Below are 17,377 nucleotides of genomic sequence, written 5' to 3' on the forward strand. Positions count from 1 at the left end.
TTTTTACTTTAAAATAAGATATGTGCAGTGTGCATAGGGATTTGTTCATAGGTGTTTTTTTGTTTGTTTTTTTTTTTCATTTTTCTGAAGCTGGAAACAGGGAGAGACAGTCAGACAGACTCCCGCATGCGCCCGACCGGGATCCACCCGGCACGCCCACCAGGGGCGACGCTCTGCCCACCAGGGGGCGATGCTCTACCCATCCTGGGAGTCGCCATGTTGCGACCAGAGCCACTCTAGCGCCTGAGGCAGAGGCCACAGAGCCATCCCCAGCGCCCGGGCCATCTTTGCTCCAATGGAGCCTTGGCTGCGGGAGGGGAAGAGAGAGACAGAGAGGAAAGCGCGGCGGAGGGGTGGAGAAGCAAATGGGTGCTTTTCCTGTGTGCCCTGGCCGGGAATCGAACCCGGGTCCTCCGCACGCTAGGCCGACGCTCTACCGCTGAGCCAACCGGCCAGGGCTCATAGTTTTTTTTAAGTCCAGCCATCCAATGGTCTGAGGGACAGTGAACTGGCCCCCTGTGTAAAAAGTTTGGGGACTCCTGAGGTAGAGCATCAACCTGAGACGCTGAGAACCCAGGTTCAAAACCCCAAGGTCACCAGCTTGAGCACAGGCTCATCCAGCTTGAGCACGGGCTCACCAGTTTGAACATGGGATTATTGATAAGATCCCATGGTTGCTGGCTTGAGCCCAAAAATCACTGACTTGAAGCCCAGGGTCAATGGCTTGGAGTAAGGGGTCACTGGCTTAGAACAAGGGGTCACTGGCTCAGCTGGAGCCCCCGGTCAAGCGATGTATGAGAGAGCAATCAATGAACAACTAAAGGGAAGCAACTATTAGTTGATGCTTCTCACCTCTCTCCCTATCTGTCTCTTTCTCTCACTAAAAAAGAAAGAAGGGAGGGAGGGAGGGAGAAGGAGAAAGTGAGGGGGAAGGGAGGGAGGGAGGGAGGAGGAAGTGAGGGGGAAAGAAAGAGAAAGATATGAAAATAATAGGACCCAGGTTTCACATTGCTGTAAAAGGGAGTTACAAATTGGAAAGAGAAAACTAGAATGAACACTGTGGTACTGCAGTACTGAGTCGGAACTAAAAAGTGTTGGTGTGAACATATGGTTTTGATATATACTATATATTGAAGATATAGATACAGATATATAAGGGCTGGGGAGAGAGACACATAAATATAGAGGTGCAATATGGGGGTACAGGGATGTACTTGGATATTCCCGAGCAGAGATATCTCAGCAGCTATGAGTACACCCAGCATTCAGATCTTGCTGCTAATACCACTCTCCACTGAAAGGAATGAGGACTATCAGGAAAGAGCTGATTTTCCAGGACAAGGGTAAGGAAACTATAAGATGAGCTAGGAACACCTTGTGCCAGAGAGCAGGAAGCACTCAGAGTGAGGAGGACAGGACAGAATGATGGAGAAGCAAACCTGAAGGGCTCCTACTGTTCAGGGTGGAGTATAACCCACGAAACAGGGAGGCACGGAGGCAGGCAGGTAAACAGGTAACTTTACAGTAGAGAAGCCTGGAGACATCACCTTAGTCAAGTGACCAAAGTGAACATGATCAGTAACAGTCATACCAAGCCAAGTCCCAATCAATAAGATGCAAAGAGAAGAAGGCAGTGTCACTTCCATGACGGTCCTGCATAAGATTCATAAAAGGTAACAATGACGATAGCCCAAATCCAGGCTACAGTCAGCCTACAAAATAATGGGCCTGTAATCTTCCAAAGCATCAAGGTCACACTGGTCAAAGACAGAGGAACTGTTTCAGATTTAAAGAGACCAAAGAGATGTGGCAACTGAATATAATGACTTATTCTAAACAAGATCCTTTTCCTATTAAAGACACTATTGAGACACCTAGCAAAATGGGGTCTGATGACTAGATGGTAGTAGGTGCATTAACCTCCTGATGGTGTTTATACAGCTGTTATCTAAAACACCTTTGTTTGCCCTGACCATGCAGTGGCGCAGTGGATAAAGCATCGACCTAAAATGCTGAGGACCCAGGCTTAAAACCTCAAGGTTGCCGGCTTGAGCATGCGGTCGCCAGCTTGAGTGTGGGATCACAGACATGACCCCATGGTCACTGGCTTGAACCCTAGGTTGCTGGCTTGAACTCAAGGTTGCTGGTTGGAGCAAAGGGTCACAGGCTCAGCTTGGTCAAGGTACATATAAGAAAGCAATCAGTGAACTAAGGTGCTCCAACTATGAGTCGTTCCTTCTCATCTCTCTCCCTTCCTGTCTATCTGTCTGTCTGTCTCTGTCTACCTCTCTCCCCTTGGCTTAAAAAAAAACCCTTGTTTGAAAGAAGTACACATTAGCACATTCAGGGATGATAGGGTATCAGGCTAGCAACTTACTCTTGAATAATAAGGGGGTAAAACGCACTGTACTTAAAACTCATCTATAAGTTGGTAATAGTTTCACAATTAAAAAATTTTAATCTATAAGTGAAAAAGCAATGAAGATAACCTCACAATAAGTTATCAGGTAAATTCAGGTTGCTCCAAACTGTGTTGAACAAGCCCCAAGTCGTGCTTAAACTCAGGGGCCCATAAATGATTCTAAAGGGGGTGGGGCTCTCTACCTAATCCGACCTATGCTGTACTGCAGAGCGAGGAGAGCACTCTGTCTCACCCGGGATTGTCCTTCAACCCTGCATGTCCAACACCTGGGGACACAGAACATGCCACCAGCCCCACCACAAGCCAAGGCAGCCCAGGCAGTGCCAAGAGGAGAAGAGGCCGACCCCACGCACGGCGAGCCAGTGTTCTCACTGGCCGGCTCCTCACACCTCTCAATGTGAAACCAGAGCTGAACAAAGCAAAGAAGCCAGCTAGGAAAGCAACAGGCCCCACTCCCACACAAAAGAACGAGGAGCCCCAGCACATTATCTGCACAAGGCTTTAAAGCTTCCAAGCTTCTCTCCCTCTGTAATCTCATGCGATCCACACAGTGAAAGAAGCTGCAGACCCTCTGACCCCCAAGCCCTGAAGTAACTGTAATTCCTGTTTCACACTGTATAGCACCTCCTTCTTGGTAGACCTTGCAACGTTCATAATGATACCCAGATACGCGTGACCACTTGATTAACACGGGTCTCCCACTGGACTGCAGAGTCAAGGAGAGCGAGGGCTGAGTACCTGCTCAGACTCCCCAGCGCCTCATGTGAGGCGGACCCTTCAGAAGCACCTGCTAAATGACCAGGTGGGTAGATGGGTGGACGGGTGAGGGGTGGATGGATGAGGGGGTGGGTGAGTGGTAGATGGGTGCGTAGATGGGTGGGTGGACAAGTGAATGGATGTGTGGGTGACCGACCTTGACCCCCACTCAGCCAACGGGCCTGGCCCTCTCTACCTGCTGCTGCTGGGCGCGGAGGTCGCCGATCTCCTTCTGGTCCTCCTCGTGGAGCCGCTTCATGTCCTCCCAGGACTGCTGCAGCAGGTTCCGCTCCCGCAGCAGCTGCCCGTTCTCCCGCCTCAGCATCTCCACGTCATCCTTCAGCTGTGTCTGCTCGCTCAGGAGCCGGCTGTGGAGGGTGCTGAGATCCCCCTCACAGTGAGCCCCTGACAGCCTCCAACCCTACCCCAGGTCAGCCCCTGCAGGCCCAAGACTCCAGTCCACCAGCCAGGAGCAATAGTAGCTGGGTGCTCAGCACCCAGAAGCAGGCTAAAGCCTGCTGTCAGCCACTTTAACAAGACCTGACACCAAAAAGGTACACATACGCAAGGGAGATAAGCCCTGACATAGTTCAGACCTGGTGCCTCCAGATACTGAGGTAATAAGGCTGAGCAAACATCAGCAAGTGGGCAGGCAAACACCCCCATAGGGGCACCAGGAGACCAAAAGAAAAGATTCCCCATCAGCCTTTCCTATGGCAGGAACTGCAGCAAAGCCTCGGGACAGTGGCCCAGAACCCCAGGGACCTGCCTGCCCCACCGCCCCATGCTCGCAGTCACTTTCTGACCTACCATGCTTCTGAGGCTGGCAACAGGTGGTGTGAAGAGTTAAAAGCCTCACTCCGCACTTAGGAAAACCGGGGCCACAAACCCACTTGCTGAAGGCACTCTGCTTCTGCATGGCAGAGGCAGGACTAGAACCAGGGGCCAGGTTCCAGCTCCAGAAATAAAGAAGGGTAAGAGGCAGCCATTCTGTGGATGTTACAGCCCCTGCCAGGCAGGCCCCACTCACTGGTAGAAGTCGGTCTCCTTGGCCACCTCCTCACACCTCTTCAAGGCATTGGTGTGCTGGTTCTGCAGGCTCTGCAGGTCCGACATGGCCCGCACACACTGGATCTTCAGCCTCTCATAGTCAGGATTCAGCCTATGGTAGGGCCTGGCCCGGATAGCAAACAGCACCGTGAACACAGTGACAAGCAATGTCTCTTTCCCCCAGAAGCTATGTCCTAGGTCACTCTAGCCCAGTGATTCCCAAATATTGGTCTCCTATGCACCACAAGCCCCTGGGTGCCTGTTAAGAGATGCCCCAGCTGCTTTGAGGCCAACAGAATTCAAACACCCAGGACACAGAGACCCTTGGCTGCCTGAGCTCCCTGCATGGGCCTGGAGAGCTGAGAAAGTGCCATCTAGGAGCTCCCAGGAGATCTTGTGACAGGCCTGAGCACACAGTGGGTCCACCAGAAACCTGTGATGAAGTTTAGCCTCTCAGTGATTCTCAATCTTGGGTATACACTAAAATCCCCAGACCAATTATGTCAGCATCCCTGGGATGGGACTCAGATGTCAGGAGTTTTTTCTTTAACTCCCCAGGGCATTCCAATCTGCAGTCAAAGCTGAGAACAGTGGCTCAGAGCAGTGGTTCTCAAAGTGGGATTCTGGGACCCCCGGCATTGGAGTCACCTGAGAAGCTGTCAGAATGCAGATTGCCAGGCCAGGCCTTTATTTCCTGAATCAGACACTGTGGAGGGAGGAAGAGCAGGCAAACCAGCAAGCTGTGCTTCAACAACAAGGCCTCCGGGTGATTCCAGTGCATAGTCAAGTCTGAGAACCCCTTCCCTAGAGCAGGCATCAGCAGCCCTTTTCTGTGAAGGGCCACAGACTAAATAGTTTAGACTCTGCCAGCTGTATGGCAGCTGCAAACCACACACTCTGCCTTAGTAGCATGGCGGCAGCTGGTACAATGTGCACGCCAGTGCTCTGTGTCTTCACTGGCCCTGCCTTTTGTGCCATCTGATTGGGGCAAATCTTCATCCAAACAGCCTCCAGGGGCAGGCTCTGCAGCCCTGATAGTTCCCCCAGAGACAACTTCCTTGGAATGAGGCACACACCCCAATGCTCCTAGAGGGAAGAGGTTAAACCGCTCAGGACCTCTCCACATCTTCTGGAAGAATACACCCTTCTGCATCCCTCCCACTCCTCCATGAAGCCCCCCTGGATCATGCCCATGGTAAAGACTCCTCCTTGCCCCACTCCTTGCACTGCCCTTCCTGGCAAGAGAAGCAATCAAAGATTTTCTTCAAATCAAAGAAGCCAAAAAGAATAAACTTCCTAAAACACATATATGACAGGGTACAATTAAAGTGTTTACAAGCCACATAAAGATCCAATAGTAGGGCTCTTCTGGGAAACAGTGGCTGGCGTGGGCACATGCATGCATGCATGCATGCATGCACACACACACACACACACACACTCACACCTTTCAATCCTCGAGTTGTGTGATTTGGGCCACAGGCTCCAATTTTAATTTGTAGGAAGCAGAACAAGCCTGTGCCCCACTCCTGGCATAAGTTAAGGACCCCCGGGAGGAAGGGGACAGTGATGGCATCAGGATAATAACCCCTGCCCATTGGCAAGTTGGTGAGTGTTGGGCAGGGGAACTGGCCAATCACTACCTCTTGTCAAACGTCGTCCCATGAGTCACAAAGGCCAGACGCTTCCGCAGTTCGTTCCTTTCTCGGGTCATCAGCCGCAGTTGAATGGAGAGGTTCTCTACCTTCTCATTCACTTGGCGGTCAGTCAGGAGTGGTGGTGGGGACGGTGCCTTCCCAGTGGTTCCTGGCAAAAACAAAATCATAAAGTGAACTGGCATTTAGACAGTGTCACCAGTGCCAGGCACTGTTCTGACTTTTGGCTTACATTAGTTACGCCCTACAGCCCTGCCAGGTATGTCCTGTTTGCACCCGTTTCACAGATGATGACACCAAGTCAGGTAGTCAGGGTGAAACAAAGACCCGAGCTCAGGCAGGCTGGCTCCAGCACCCAGGCATTCACCCTCCCATTGCCCTGGCCCTGGCTGAGAATCCTAAGAACTTCCTCTCTTCCCAACGCAGCTGTTGACACCTCCCAGATGAAACTGTTCTGGCCCTAACGCTTGTCTCCTTGCCCATCTGGAAGCACTGACTACCAACCACCTTGGACATGGAGAGGCCAATCTGAGCCCTGAGCAGAGAAGATGTGCCCTGAGGAGGAAGGTTCACTTGGAACCCAGTGAAGCTCCTAAGGACCAAGGCGGCTGGCTTCAAACCTGGGGCTGGTTTGATCCCCGATCAGGGTGCACAACTTGATGTTCCTGTCTTTCTGTCTCTCTCTCCTCTCTCCCTTCTTTTCTCAGTGAAATCAATAAAAATAAAAAATAATAATAAAAAAATTAAAACTAAAAAAAATAAATTTTAAAATAACCAAACAATTATGTACTCAAATAAGATTTTTTTAAATGAAAAATTAACTACCTGGCCTGACCTGTGGTGGCGCAGTGGATAAAGCGTCGACCTGGAAACGCTGAGGTCGCCGGTTTGAAACCCTGGGCTTGCCTGGTCAAGGCACATATGGGAGTTGATGCTTCCAGCTCCTCCCCCTTTCTCTCTCTCTGTCTCTCCTGTCTGTCTCTCCCTCTCCTCTCTAAAAATGAATAAAAAAAATAAATAAATAAAAAAAAAAAGAAAAATTAACTACCCTTTCCATTACAAAACAAAAAATGTAGTAAGAAAAGCATCATTGCTTTGCATTTTTATAATGCCACTCAACATCTGGCTTCATGTAGAAGGCCAGTTTCATCTGTGCAGAATCACACACCACAGTGGAACCTGCAGGAAACCCCACTCTACGGTGGAGTGTGTGTAAGGACACGCGTTGGAAGGGCAACTGTCATCTATACGTCATTATAAAAGCAGTTTTGACCTCAGGGACAGCAGACCAGGCTTTGAGAGCGCTGTTCTATGCTCTGCTCAAGTCCATTAAGTCTGAGAGAAGCATCAACTCTCAAGTTTTGGAACTAAAAGGCACCACCAGGTACAACCTGTCTCCAAGGAGAGAAAGGATTTTCACCCCCTTTCACAAGTGGAACAACAGAAAGGTGCATCCCCTGGCTTTTGCAGAAACTGGATAGAAGGAGCAGGACAGAAGTGGGGATCATCAGAGCTGTCACCACGCACAGCCACGACCTCCCGTCTCACTCCCCAGGCAGGGTGAGGCCACCGCTCTGCTGCTGTGAGGATCTGGGGCAATCATGCAGACAACAAAGTGAATGCTGACGTCTGCCCCCACAGCCCAGGTGCTGGGTTCTGTGTTAAACACTCTGTCCTGACCTCATTGACCCCCACAGCACCCTCCACGCGCATGCTATGACCACCCAGTAAGACAATGACATCCAGAAAGATGGCACAGCCAGGAAAGTGGCCTCTTGTTTCCCCTCTCCTGCTTCAAAGGCTGAACATACATGAAACATACAACAGTGAGGCCATCAGGCCTGAAAAGCCATCAACCAGGAGCTCTCTGACGCAAAGAAAGGCTGCCTGGATGCCCTGTCCTTTCACAGTAAGAAACACAGAGGATGGAGGAGGCCATAGGAGGCCTCAGGCAAAGTCCCTGGATGTACTAAGGTAGGAAGGTCCAAAATAATAGCCAGTGTTGCAGAAATTCCACTCTATCCTCAGCCAACTAAAAATATGGTTTTTCCCTTTGCATTTGCATCTCAGGGTTGAAAAGCATCTTGAAAATGAAGCTATCCTCCCATACAGTTGTCAGAATCCCCCAAATGGCCACCAAGACTGAACTCCTGAACTCCTCCACTAGGGAGGGAGCTGACTACTTCATAGCAAAGCCCCCAGCTAATCTTTCCCTATAAAGTAATTCTCTGCCCAAGTTACAAGCTGTCTCTCTGTTTCGCCCACTAACCCAGGCTCTACCCCTAAGGACCACAAGGTACAACTGTAATTCCTTTTCTTCACAACAGACCTATAAGTATTGGACAACTATCGAGTCCCTTCATCACTGTAGAGGAGCTAAAATAAAAAAGTAGCAACACCAAATGCTGGCAAGGATGCAGAAAAAATGGAAATTTCAAACACTGCTGGTAGGAATATGCAATAATACAGGCACTTTAGAGAGAACTTTGGCAGTCTTGCACAAAATTAAAAAAGCATTTACCACCACACTATTCAATAATCCCTCTCTAAGTCGTTACATAGAAGTGAAAATGTATGTTCACACAAAACCAGCACACACGTGTTCAGAGTAGCTGGTGAACAGATAAACAATAGAATTACATTTCTACAGTGGAATAGTACTCAGCAATAAAAAGGAATGGACTATTGATACAAACTACTAAAATTCATAATAGCATGATGTAACTGCCAATGCTTTTAAGTGTCTAGTGAAAGAAGCCAGATTCAAAAGGTTACATACCACGTGATTCCAATTATGATATTCAGGAAGAGGTAAAACCATAGAGCAGAAAAGAGATCAGTGGTCGCCAGGCGCTGGCGGTGGAAGGAGTTAGAAAGCTACAGAAGGAAACTTCTTGGGGTGAAGGAACCGTTTGGTATCTTAATTGTGACAGTGGTTAAATGATCATATGTGTTTCTCATGGCTCACTGAACTATACATGAAATAGAATAAATTTTACTATATGTAATTTATGTTAATAAACATGACTTTTTAAAATATTAAGTTATAAAAACCTGTGGTACCCTAAACTGAAGCCATCACCCAGGAGTGGTGTGACGGAAAAGAGGTAGATTGTCAACCCTTCACAGGTCACTACAGTTATGATAAAACATTTTAAATAAAAAGCAATATAAAATAACTTCAAGTGAGTCATCCAGAAAATGGCAAATGCCCTTTTCTCTCTCCTATACAGGACAGCTGCTCTTTGGACTCAAATGCTGAACTGTCCATTCCCTCAGCTCTCTTTCCTCTTCCCAAATCTGGAACCCACTTGAGAAGGCAGATCTTCTTTCCCCCTTTTGATGTCCAATGTGAAATTCAGGGGGTAAGGGATTTGGATTACACTAAAATAACCCCAAAAAGGGTGGTGGAAGATGCCAGAAGAGCTGGCCCAGGCCCTGGATTTTGGACAAACAGCCATCGCCCATCTGGCCTTGGTGTGAGGGAGAGCAGCAGTAGAACCAGTGCAGAACCAGTGCAGACAGCAGCAGAACCAGTGCAGACGCCTTAGCCGGTATGGCCACCCACAGACCATGAGGCTCAGTGAGCAGCCTAGTAGCCGAGTGGTGTGCCTCATTGTCCTCGGCTCCCTCATCATCACACTCAAGCCAGCTCCACAGGCTGCTTAGCTATAGCTGCACAGGTTGCAACTCTGCTTCAGAGCCCTGCGGGCCCACAGTGCCAGAAGCCCTGGCTTCTGGCTCAGTCGGTTAGAGCATCATCCCAATACTCCAAGGTTGCAGATTCAGTCCCTGGTCAGGGCACATACACAACCAACCAATGGCCTAACCTGTGGTAGAGCACCAACCTGAAACACTGAGGTCACTGTTTGAAACCCTGGGCTTACCCGGTCAAGGCACAAATGGAAGTTGATGCTTCCTGGTCTGCCCCCCTTCTCTCTCTATCTCTCTCTCTTCTCTAAAATGAATAAATAAATTTTAAAAATAAATAAATAATAATTCTTCTGGGGGAAAAAAAAATTTAGCCCTGGCTAGTTGGCTCAGCAGTAGAGCATCAGCCCAGCATGTGGATGTCCCGGGTTCAATTCCCAGTCCAGGCACACAGGAGAAGGGTCTATCTGACTATCTGCTTCTTTACCCCCCCTTCTCTCAACCTGTCTCTCTCTTTCCCTACCACATCCATGTCTCAACTGGTTCAAGCACATTGGCCCCAGGGGCTGGGAATGGCTCTGCAGAGCTTTGCCTCAGGTTCTAAAAATAGCTCAGTTGTGAGCTTGGCCCCAGATGGTCAGAGCATTGGCTCCAGACAGGGGTTACCAGGTGTATCCTGATCCGGGCGCATACAGGAGTCTGTTTCTCTATCACCTCTCCTCTCATTTGGAAAAGAAGAAAAGAAATTCAAAAAGAATCAACCAATGAATGCATGAATAAGTGAAACAGCAAATTAATCCCCTCTTGATTTACTGATGTCACCCCATTAAAAATAAATAAATAAATAAATAAAAAACAAAAACAAACAAACAAACAAAAAAAAATCCCCTCACTCTCCCTCTCTCTCCAAAAATCAACAAATAAAAGAATAAAAAGCAGCAGCAGCAGTTGTCGCTGCCGCCAAGGAGAAAGTCAGTACCAGCCAAAAGGGGTCAGGTGGAGTGAGGATGCCCAGGTAAACTTTCTGTCCACCTCCAGGCCCAGGCTGTCAAGGAAGAAGCAAGGGAGCAGCAGGACATGGTCATCACAGGCCGCAGAGAGCAAGGCCAAGCCATCCTCACCTCCAGCCCCAAAGAGCAGGAGCCATGGGGGCAACACAGTTCCACACCCTGAGCCAGTGCTGCTAAAAAAAAACCAAACAAACAAACAAAAAAAACACCTTAGCTTTAAGAGAGAACTTGTTAGAAATGCAAATTTCAAGTCCCACCCAGACATGCTGAATCAGAACCCCTGAGGGTGATGCCCTCCAGGTGACTCTGATGTTTGATAAAGTCAGAGAACCTCTTGTCTGGAGCAAAGTTGCATCTGCTGGCCAGAGTGGCTTTTCCCTACTTGTTTCAATGGCTGTCCAGTAGCCACTGCATTTAAAGGCATCACCCACTGATGAAATGCAGGGAGGGCCCCTTCTCTAACTATGGAAGCCCAGGCAGATGCCCTCTTTTGTCAACACCCTCCCATAGCTCAGCTCTTCTCAGGACAGAGATGAGAGACGGTTAGATTCCAAGGCAGCAGCTGCAGCCTGGCCCAGCTCTGAGATCCCCTCCCAGATAAGCTCCTTGCTCTAGAATCCTAAGCTCAGGATCTACTTGGCAGAAACCGAAACAGAGACCCACAGAGACAGTCTATTGCTTCCTGGCTGCTCTTGCATTGGGTGTACCATTGCTGGGAGGCCCAACTCAAGGGTCCCCTCCTCCCTGAAACTTACTCTGACACGCGCGCCTCACCAGAAATAACTGCTCCTTCCCCTGAGCTATTTGTTTCTTTCCATTTTACACAGGGAAGAACAGCCAGTCGCTTACCTCTCCGTTGCTATGGTCTGAATGTTTGCTCCCCCCCCAAATTCCTATGTTGAAATCCTAACCCTCAAGGTGTGGTACAAGGAGGTGGGGTTTTGGGGGTGATTAGGTCACGAGGTTGGAGCCCTCATGAATAAGATAGGTGTCTTACAAAGAAATCCCATCCAGAGAGCTGTCTCCTGACTTCTGCCACGTGAGGTTACAGCAGGAAGGTGCCACCACTAAAGCAGGAAATGAGTGCCCCAGACACTGAATCTGCCTTAATGCTTGGTCTTGGGCCTCCCAGGCTCCAGTGATATGAGAAATGAATGTTTGTTTCTAAGCCGTCCACTCTGTCATAGTGGCCTGGATGCACGGGGACCCCGGGCTGGATGGTAAGAGCGGTGCCAGGCCCTGTGATCCCTGTGAGAACTGAGCACACGCCCAAGACAAGAGAGGCTTCCATTCGTCTGATGCACTGAGAGAAAACGGGCCCTGCTGACTGCAAAGGACCAAAGAAGGAAAGGCCAGAGGGCACAGGAGTCAGGGCACAGCCTCCTCTACCTCCCATCAGCCAGAAGCTGCATGTTCACGAGACATCTGCTAGGGTGTGAAGGAAGCTCTCAGCTCCCTGCCCTGCCAACAAGCCAGTAGAACTCTCTGTTTAATGAGAAATCTCTCTTGCTACTCCAATTTGCATAAAATTGAAGTTTCTTTTTATAAATGCTACCCAAGAATATCTCTTCTTAAAATTTCCCAAGTTATACAAAATGAGAAATAAAAGGCACCAGAGAAATTAGGTCAAAATGAATGGAGGATAAAATATGGATTGCCTGAAACAAGTGTGCAACCCGTGGGGTGACTCAGGGGCAGTTACTCAACGAAGGCTGCATGGGTGGGGTAGGCCACAGAGAAACCATATGCACGCAGCCTAGAAAACCACCCAGAGAGGCCTGACTAGAAAGATGCTGCAACCGTGGAGACCCTCAGTTGGCAAAAGCATGGAGAGTTCTCAGTAGGTCACGCTGAAGAGCCGAAGCAGAACAGACCACCTAAGACCTACCGCTAACCGGGGAGCCGACCAGGCCCTCGCTACCTGTCTTCAAGGTTCCATCCACCGAGTTCTCTCACAGTGACTATAACTTGCCGTTCTTTTTCCAAATGTTCTTAATTAGGGAGATATACATGGAAGAGAAGAGGTGATATTTTTACTTGAAGACCTTGCTCCCTGAACCCTACACAGGATGAGGGAGTCTGTGAGAGGCTGAACTATATCTTCCAAAGAGATGCTCAAGTCCTAATCCCTAGAAAATAGGAATGTGACCTTATTTGGAAATAGTCTTTACTGATGATACAGGTAAGATGAGGTCATACCAGTATGACTGGTGTCCTTGTTACGAGAAGAAATTTGGAGACACATACACAAAGACAACATCATGTGAAGATGAAGAAGTAGACAGACTGAGTGATGAGTCTACAAACCAAGAAACATCAAAGATTGCCAGCAACAACCAGAACCAGAGAGAGGCCTGGAACAGAAACCTCCCCTAGAGACTTCAGAGGTAACATGACACCTTGACCTCAGCCTTCTAGCCTCCAGACCGTGAGCATCTACCATCTACCTCGCTGTTGTATAAGCCACTCAGACTGTGGTGCTAACTACAGAAGCCCTGGCAAATAAACCCAGTACCCCCGCTGGATCTGACTTCCCTTCTGATCACTCTGACCTTACTTTTTGTATTTACTCATTTAACTGTCTCCCCAATAGAGTCTAAGATCTGCAAACACAGTGACCACACCTGCCCGGTCACCACTCTGTCCCGAGCCCACTTCTGGCACACTGGAGGTGGTCTGTAGTGTTAGCCAATTAGGACGTGAAGGGTCTGCCCTGGCTAGTTCTGGCATCTCTGGCATGAGCCTCCTCTCCGAGTAGTGACTTCCCCATATGTCTATGTGAAAGAAAGCCAGATGCACTAGGTGATTTCTGAGTCCAAGACTCGCCCTGGAGGTGTATCTTTCAGAAGCTGCACCGGGGATGGACTGAAACAGAGGGCACATCACAGAGGGAGTGAGCCACAGAGGGGTGGGAGAGCTGGGAGACTGTGACCATCTTCCTGCTGGGACGGGTTCAGTGAAAGGAAAGCAGGGCCGGCCTCACCTACGGGCTTATGGAAACACATCCCTGTCAGCGTGACTGGCTACTCCTGTCCCCGAGGCAACAACCCCAGTGCGCTGTTCCTGCTGTACAAAGGACAGTCCCAAAAGGGGCCAGTCGCAAGGACAGTGGCCTCAGCAGGGGTGTGGGTAGGGGCTCACTGAGAAGTCCTATGCCCTGACAGGTGAAGAAAGAGCAAAATATGTGGTTCCCCCAACACCACCTCCCTTCTACCACCACAGGCAGGTTTCTGCCCTCCTCCGTGAAGATGACGTACTGCTGATGAGAGCAAATGTGAACACAATCAACAGAAGAAGATCACGTCAGTACGAAAAAGGTGAGGGCCAACTTCCCCTTCTGTGACCCTGGTGGTCCTCAGGAAGGAGGGGAGCCCCAGGAAGCAGTACTCACCCACACTGCTGAGGGAGCTGCTGCTTTCCGAGTCTGACGGCATGATGGACAAGACGCTGTAGGTGGAGCCTGGGGACAGAAAGGAAGACCATTTGTTACCATCGCCTGAGGGGTCTCTTGTCTGTAACACAAACCACAGTCAGACCAACTGATCTTCAGTCATGGTGAGGCTGAGAGCCCGCATTATACCAGGGACCAAAGAGCACATCCGAGGGGCCAGGCGGGGATGCACGGCCGGCAGGGACTCCTCGTCCTTGGTGTTTCTGTCTCACCTTCTGCCACCCTCCAGCTCTGCAGACTGGACTATATACAGGCAGGCAGAGTGGACTCAGTCAGCAGGCTTCTTACTGGGACATCTGGGGAAGGCTTAGCAAGGGAACAACACGCCCTCGGTTAGAACAAGGTGTGGGGATTCCCTACAGATTTATATCAATATGATCTGACTTTCAGGCCAGAATTTAACAGAGCATAAATTAAACATCTATGAACTTTTTTTTTTTTTGCCTATTTTGTTCTTAGGGTCTAACTGTATATTCAAGCTCAGTCCTAAATAATTTAGTCAGTGTCTACCCCCTTACTAAAAGTCACTTGTCAAATCATGAGCAATTACACTGTCATCAAAGCCGGGGGGAGCACTTGATTTTATTTATTGACTTTACAGAGGGGGGGAGTGAGAAGCATCAACTCATAGTTGTTCACTTTAGTTGTTCATTGGTTGCTTGTTTCTTCTCATATGTGCTTTGACGGGGCAAGACCAGAGTCTCTAACCTGTGACCTCAGCATTCCAGGTCATGTTATCCTCTGCGCCACCACAGGCCAGGCAGGAAAGAGCCTGTTTTTGTTGTTGTTGTTGTTTGTTGACACACTGTTGCCAACTCTCGGTTGTACACACACAACCATGATGGTTTGAATTAAAATATTTTCAAAGACAAGATGTTACCCGCCTGGCATCAGGAAAAGCCTGTGGGTCAGGACACCCAGTTTGTGAACACAGAGCCCTTGTCTATGAGCGAGGAGCTGGGTGATGCTGAGCAAAGCCCTTCAGTTTGCTGACACTGTTTCCTGGTCTGTAAAATGAAGCATTTGACCAGATGGCTTATAAGGTCCCTTCCCTGTCCTATCAGTGATTACATTCTCCACTGATTAGTGTGCTTTGGTTACCAAGAGTACAGGTGACAAAACTGAGAGGGTGAAAAAACTCAGAGGCTAAATTGGGAGTTTAAAAAAGCACAACACGCAGAGATGGTGGGTCAGTTAAAACAAGATAATGGCAGAATGCAATGTTTTGTTCTTAGAACCAAAAGAACTATAAGCAGAGCAGTCTGTGTACTGGGCCCAGTGGGTGAGCCCGAGATGGGATTTTAGCAATAAAACCTTGGAATAAGCCTTAGGACTTCAGTGTCAGAATGCAGCCAAGAGCTAATGGGAACCCAAGCTCCAGGACCAGACATGTAAAGGCCAAATTTAAAGGGTTCTCTCCCATCTCCACTCTTGACTAGTCACCCTATACAAGCACATCCTCAGAAGGGAAAGAAGAGGGAAACGGGAGTAGACAGAGGAGATGGCGAGGAGGAGGGGCAGTCCTGGAGGTAAGGAGGGAACAGGAAGATCTGTGGGGAGGCAATAAAGACCACACTTGGCGGGTAAGGAGGTGGACAATGGTGGTATACAGTGTGCAGGTGAGCTAGCAAGTGTGCCCACATGAAAAAGATAATGGGCAGAGAAAGAAAAGAAGAAAAGGGGACTTTGGTAATGGCAGAAACAACGACAGTGGCCAGGAATGACCAGTGACCGCACCACCTCATTTTCTGAGACTCTCCGAAGAACCTGCTGTGTTTCTCCTGGATTGAGGAGGATGATCTGGGGAGTGGGCAAGTGTTTTTTCTTCCAAGAGGACTGTCAGAGGGATTTAATGTGGTCGATATGGCCTCCAGCAGCAGGGCTGGAAACAGCAGGTAAGTGCTGGAGAAAGCTGCCGGTCAGGATGGCCAAACAGTCCACGCTGTCCCACACACACCTGGCAGGACTATCAGAGGGGAATCTGCACATCATAAGAGAAACAGAAGCAGAAAATCCCATTCAGCCCTGAAATTCCTTGATCCTACTTAAAAAAAAAAAAAGAATAACAATGTTCAATGAAATACCTTCTGTATTTCAAGTTCAACCCAAACTATTCATTTTACTGTCCAACATCTCTGCGTTTTTGTCTTAAACAACGAGCATCACAAATTTCTCAAATCATCTCTATTCCCAGATCATTAAGTGTCGTGTAAAGATCCATGAAATAAAAGTCAGAAGCAATTCAGACAATCCATTGATATCTTCAGAGAACAAGAATGCAACACAATGCCTATTTTTAAAACTCAATCACCATTTTCTTAATTACTTCTTTCGTTTATGGGGCAAGGAAGGCTAGCTGGCTGGTATGATGGTAACTGTTTTCAAAAGACGCCAACTCAGAAAAGCAGGCATAAATCAACTCTCCCACTCACACCTCCAAGATCTGAGCGCAGCCCCATCCGCTTGCAACAGGAGGGACAGCGTGGCCGGGGTTCTGGGAGACGCTCCTACAGGAACGCTTGTTTTCTCATTACTGGCATCAGCAGTGCCTCATCTTCCAGTAAACCGCCCCTGCTCTGCAGAGGTCTTTCCCTCCCCATGGCGAGTTTCCGCTGTTAATTAAACTTGGCAGACACCAATCTCTTTCTCCGCCCATCTCCCGCCCTAGCTAGAGGAGTCAACTGGCCAACCAACACATTCTGTTCCTCTTCCCTGTCCCCCAAGTGCTGCTGAAGCTCTGGGGCCTGACCCAGGAACGCTGTGACATCTCTGTCTGCATCTGGGCACCACCACCCACCCCAAGTCAGCTGGCAAGGCTCCAGGGAGCTAGGGGTGAGGGCCAGCAGGGAGTGATTAAAATTGGACAGGGCCCAGCTTCTACAATGTTCCCAGGACCTTAGACGTCATTAGGGGGAAGAAAGAGCCCAAAGACAACGTCGTCTTGGTCATGCTTCGTCTCTGCAGCTACTTGGTCTTAAAAAGCCTGTGTGGTCAGGACTTTCGGGAAGAAACAAAGGAGTCACTACTCCAAAGTCATACAGTGTCTTTCCAAAGCCGGTGCTTCTGAGGGATGGGTGTCAAGCGTCATCTACCTCTGGGTATTCACAAACTATAGAAATGATCCCTGAAAGTATAGTCTTTGGGTATTCACAATCAAATCAGGAGGCCAACAGGAGTCCTATCTCACGGGCCCACATGGCTCTGCCCCTCACAGCCCCTCACTCTCAGCCATACTGGATAGTTTCCCATGCTCCCTGAGGGCACTTACCCCCACCTGCTCAAGTGGCCCAGACTAATGAGCTCCCTCACTGAACTGCCCCCATTCCTTTGCCATCCATCCCTCACACCCACAGGACAGCAAGCACTGCCACTCAGGACACGC

At 49.1% G+C, this 17,377-nt stretch overlaps 1 protein-coding gene across 2 annotated transcripts in view; it reads right to left on the reverse strand.

The window, feature by feature from the left end:
* The window catches only part of DLG5 (discs large MAGUK scaffold protein 5), a 116,971-nt gene that overhangs the window by 50,324 nt on the left and 49,270 nt on the right, over positions 1-17,377 (reverse strand). For both annotated transcript variants that reach the window (XM_066242928.1, XM_066242929.1), the window contains exons 2-5: positions 13,936-14,004; positions 5,872-6,034; positions 4,209-4,352; positions 3,375-3,558 (exon numbers count right to left, since the gene is read on the reverse strand). In XM_066242928.1, the coding sequence (XP_066099025.1) occupies positions 3,375-3,558; positions 4,209-4,352; positions 5,872-6,034; positions 13,936-14,004 (560 nt within the window). The remainder of the gene's footprint in view (positions 1-3,374; positions 3,559-4,208; positions 4,353-5,871; positions 6,035-13,935; positions 14,005-17,377) is intronic.

This window comes from Saccopteryx bilineata, chromosome 9 (assembly GCF_036850765.1).
Source record: "Saccopteryx bilineata isolate mSacBil1 chromosome 9, mSacBil1_pri_phased_curated, whole genome shotgun sequence".
Taxonomy (NCBI): Eukaryota; Metazoa; Chordata; class Mammalia; order Chiroptera; family Emballonuridae; genus Saccopteryx; species Saccopteryx bilineata.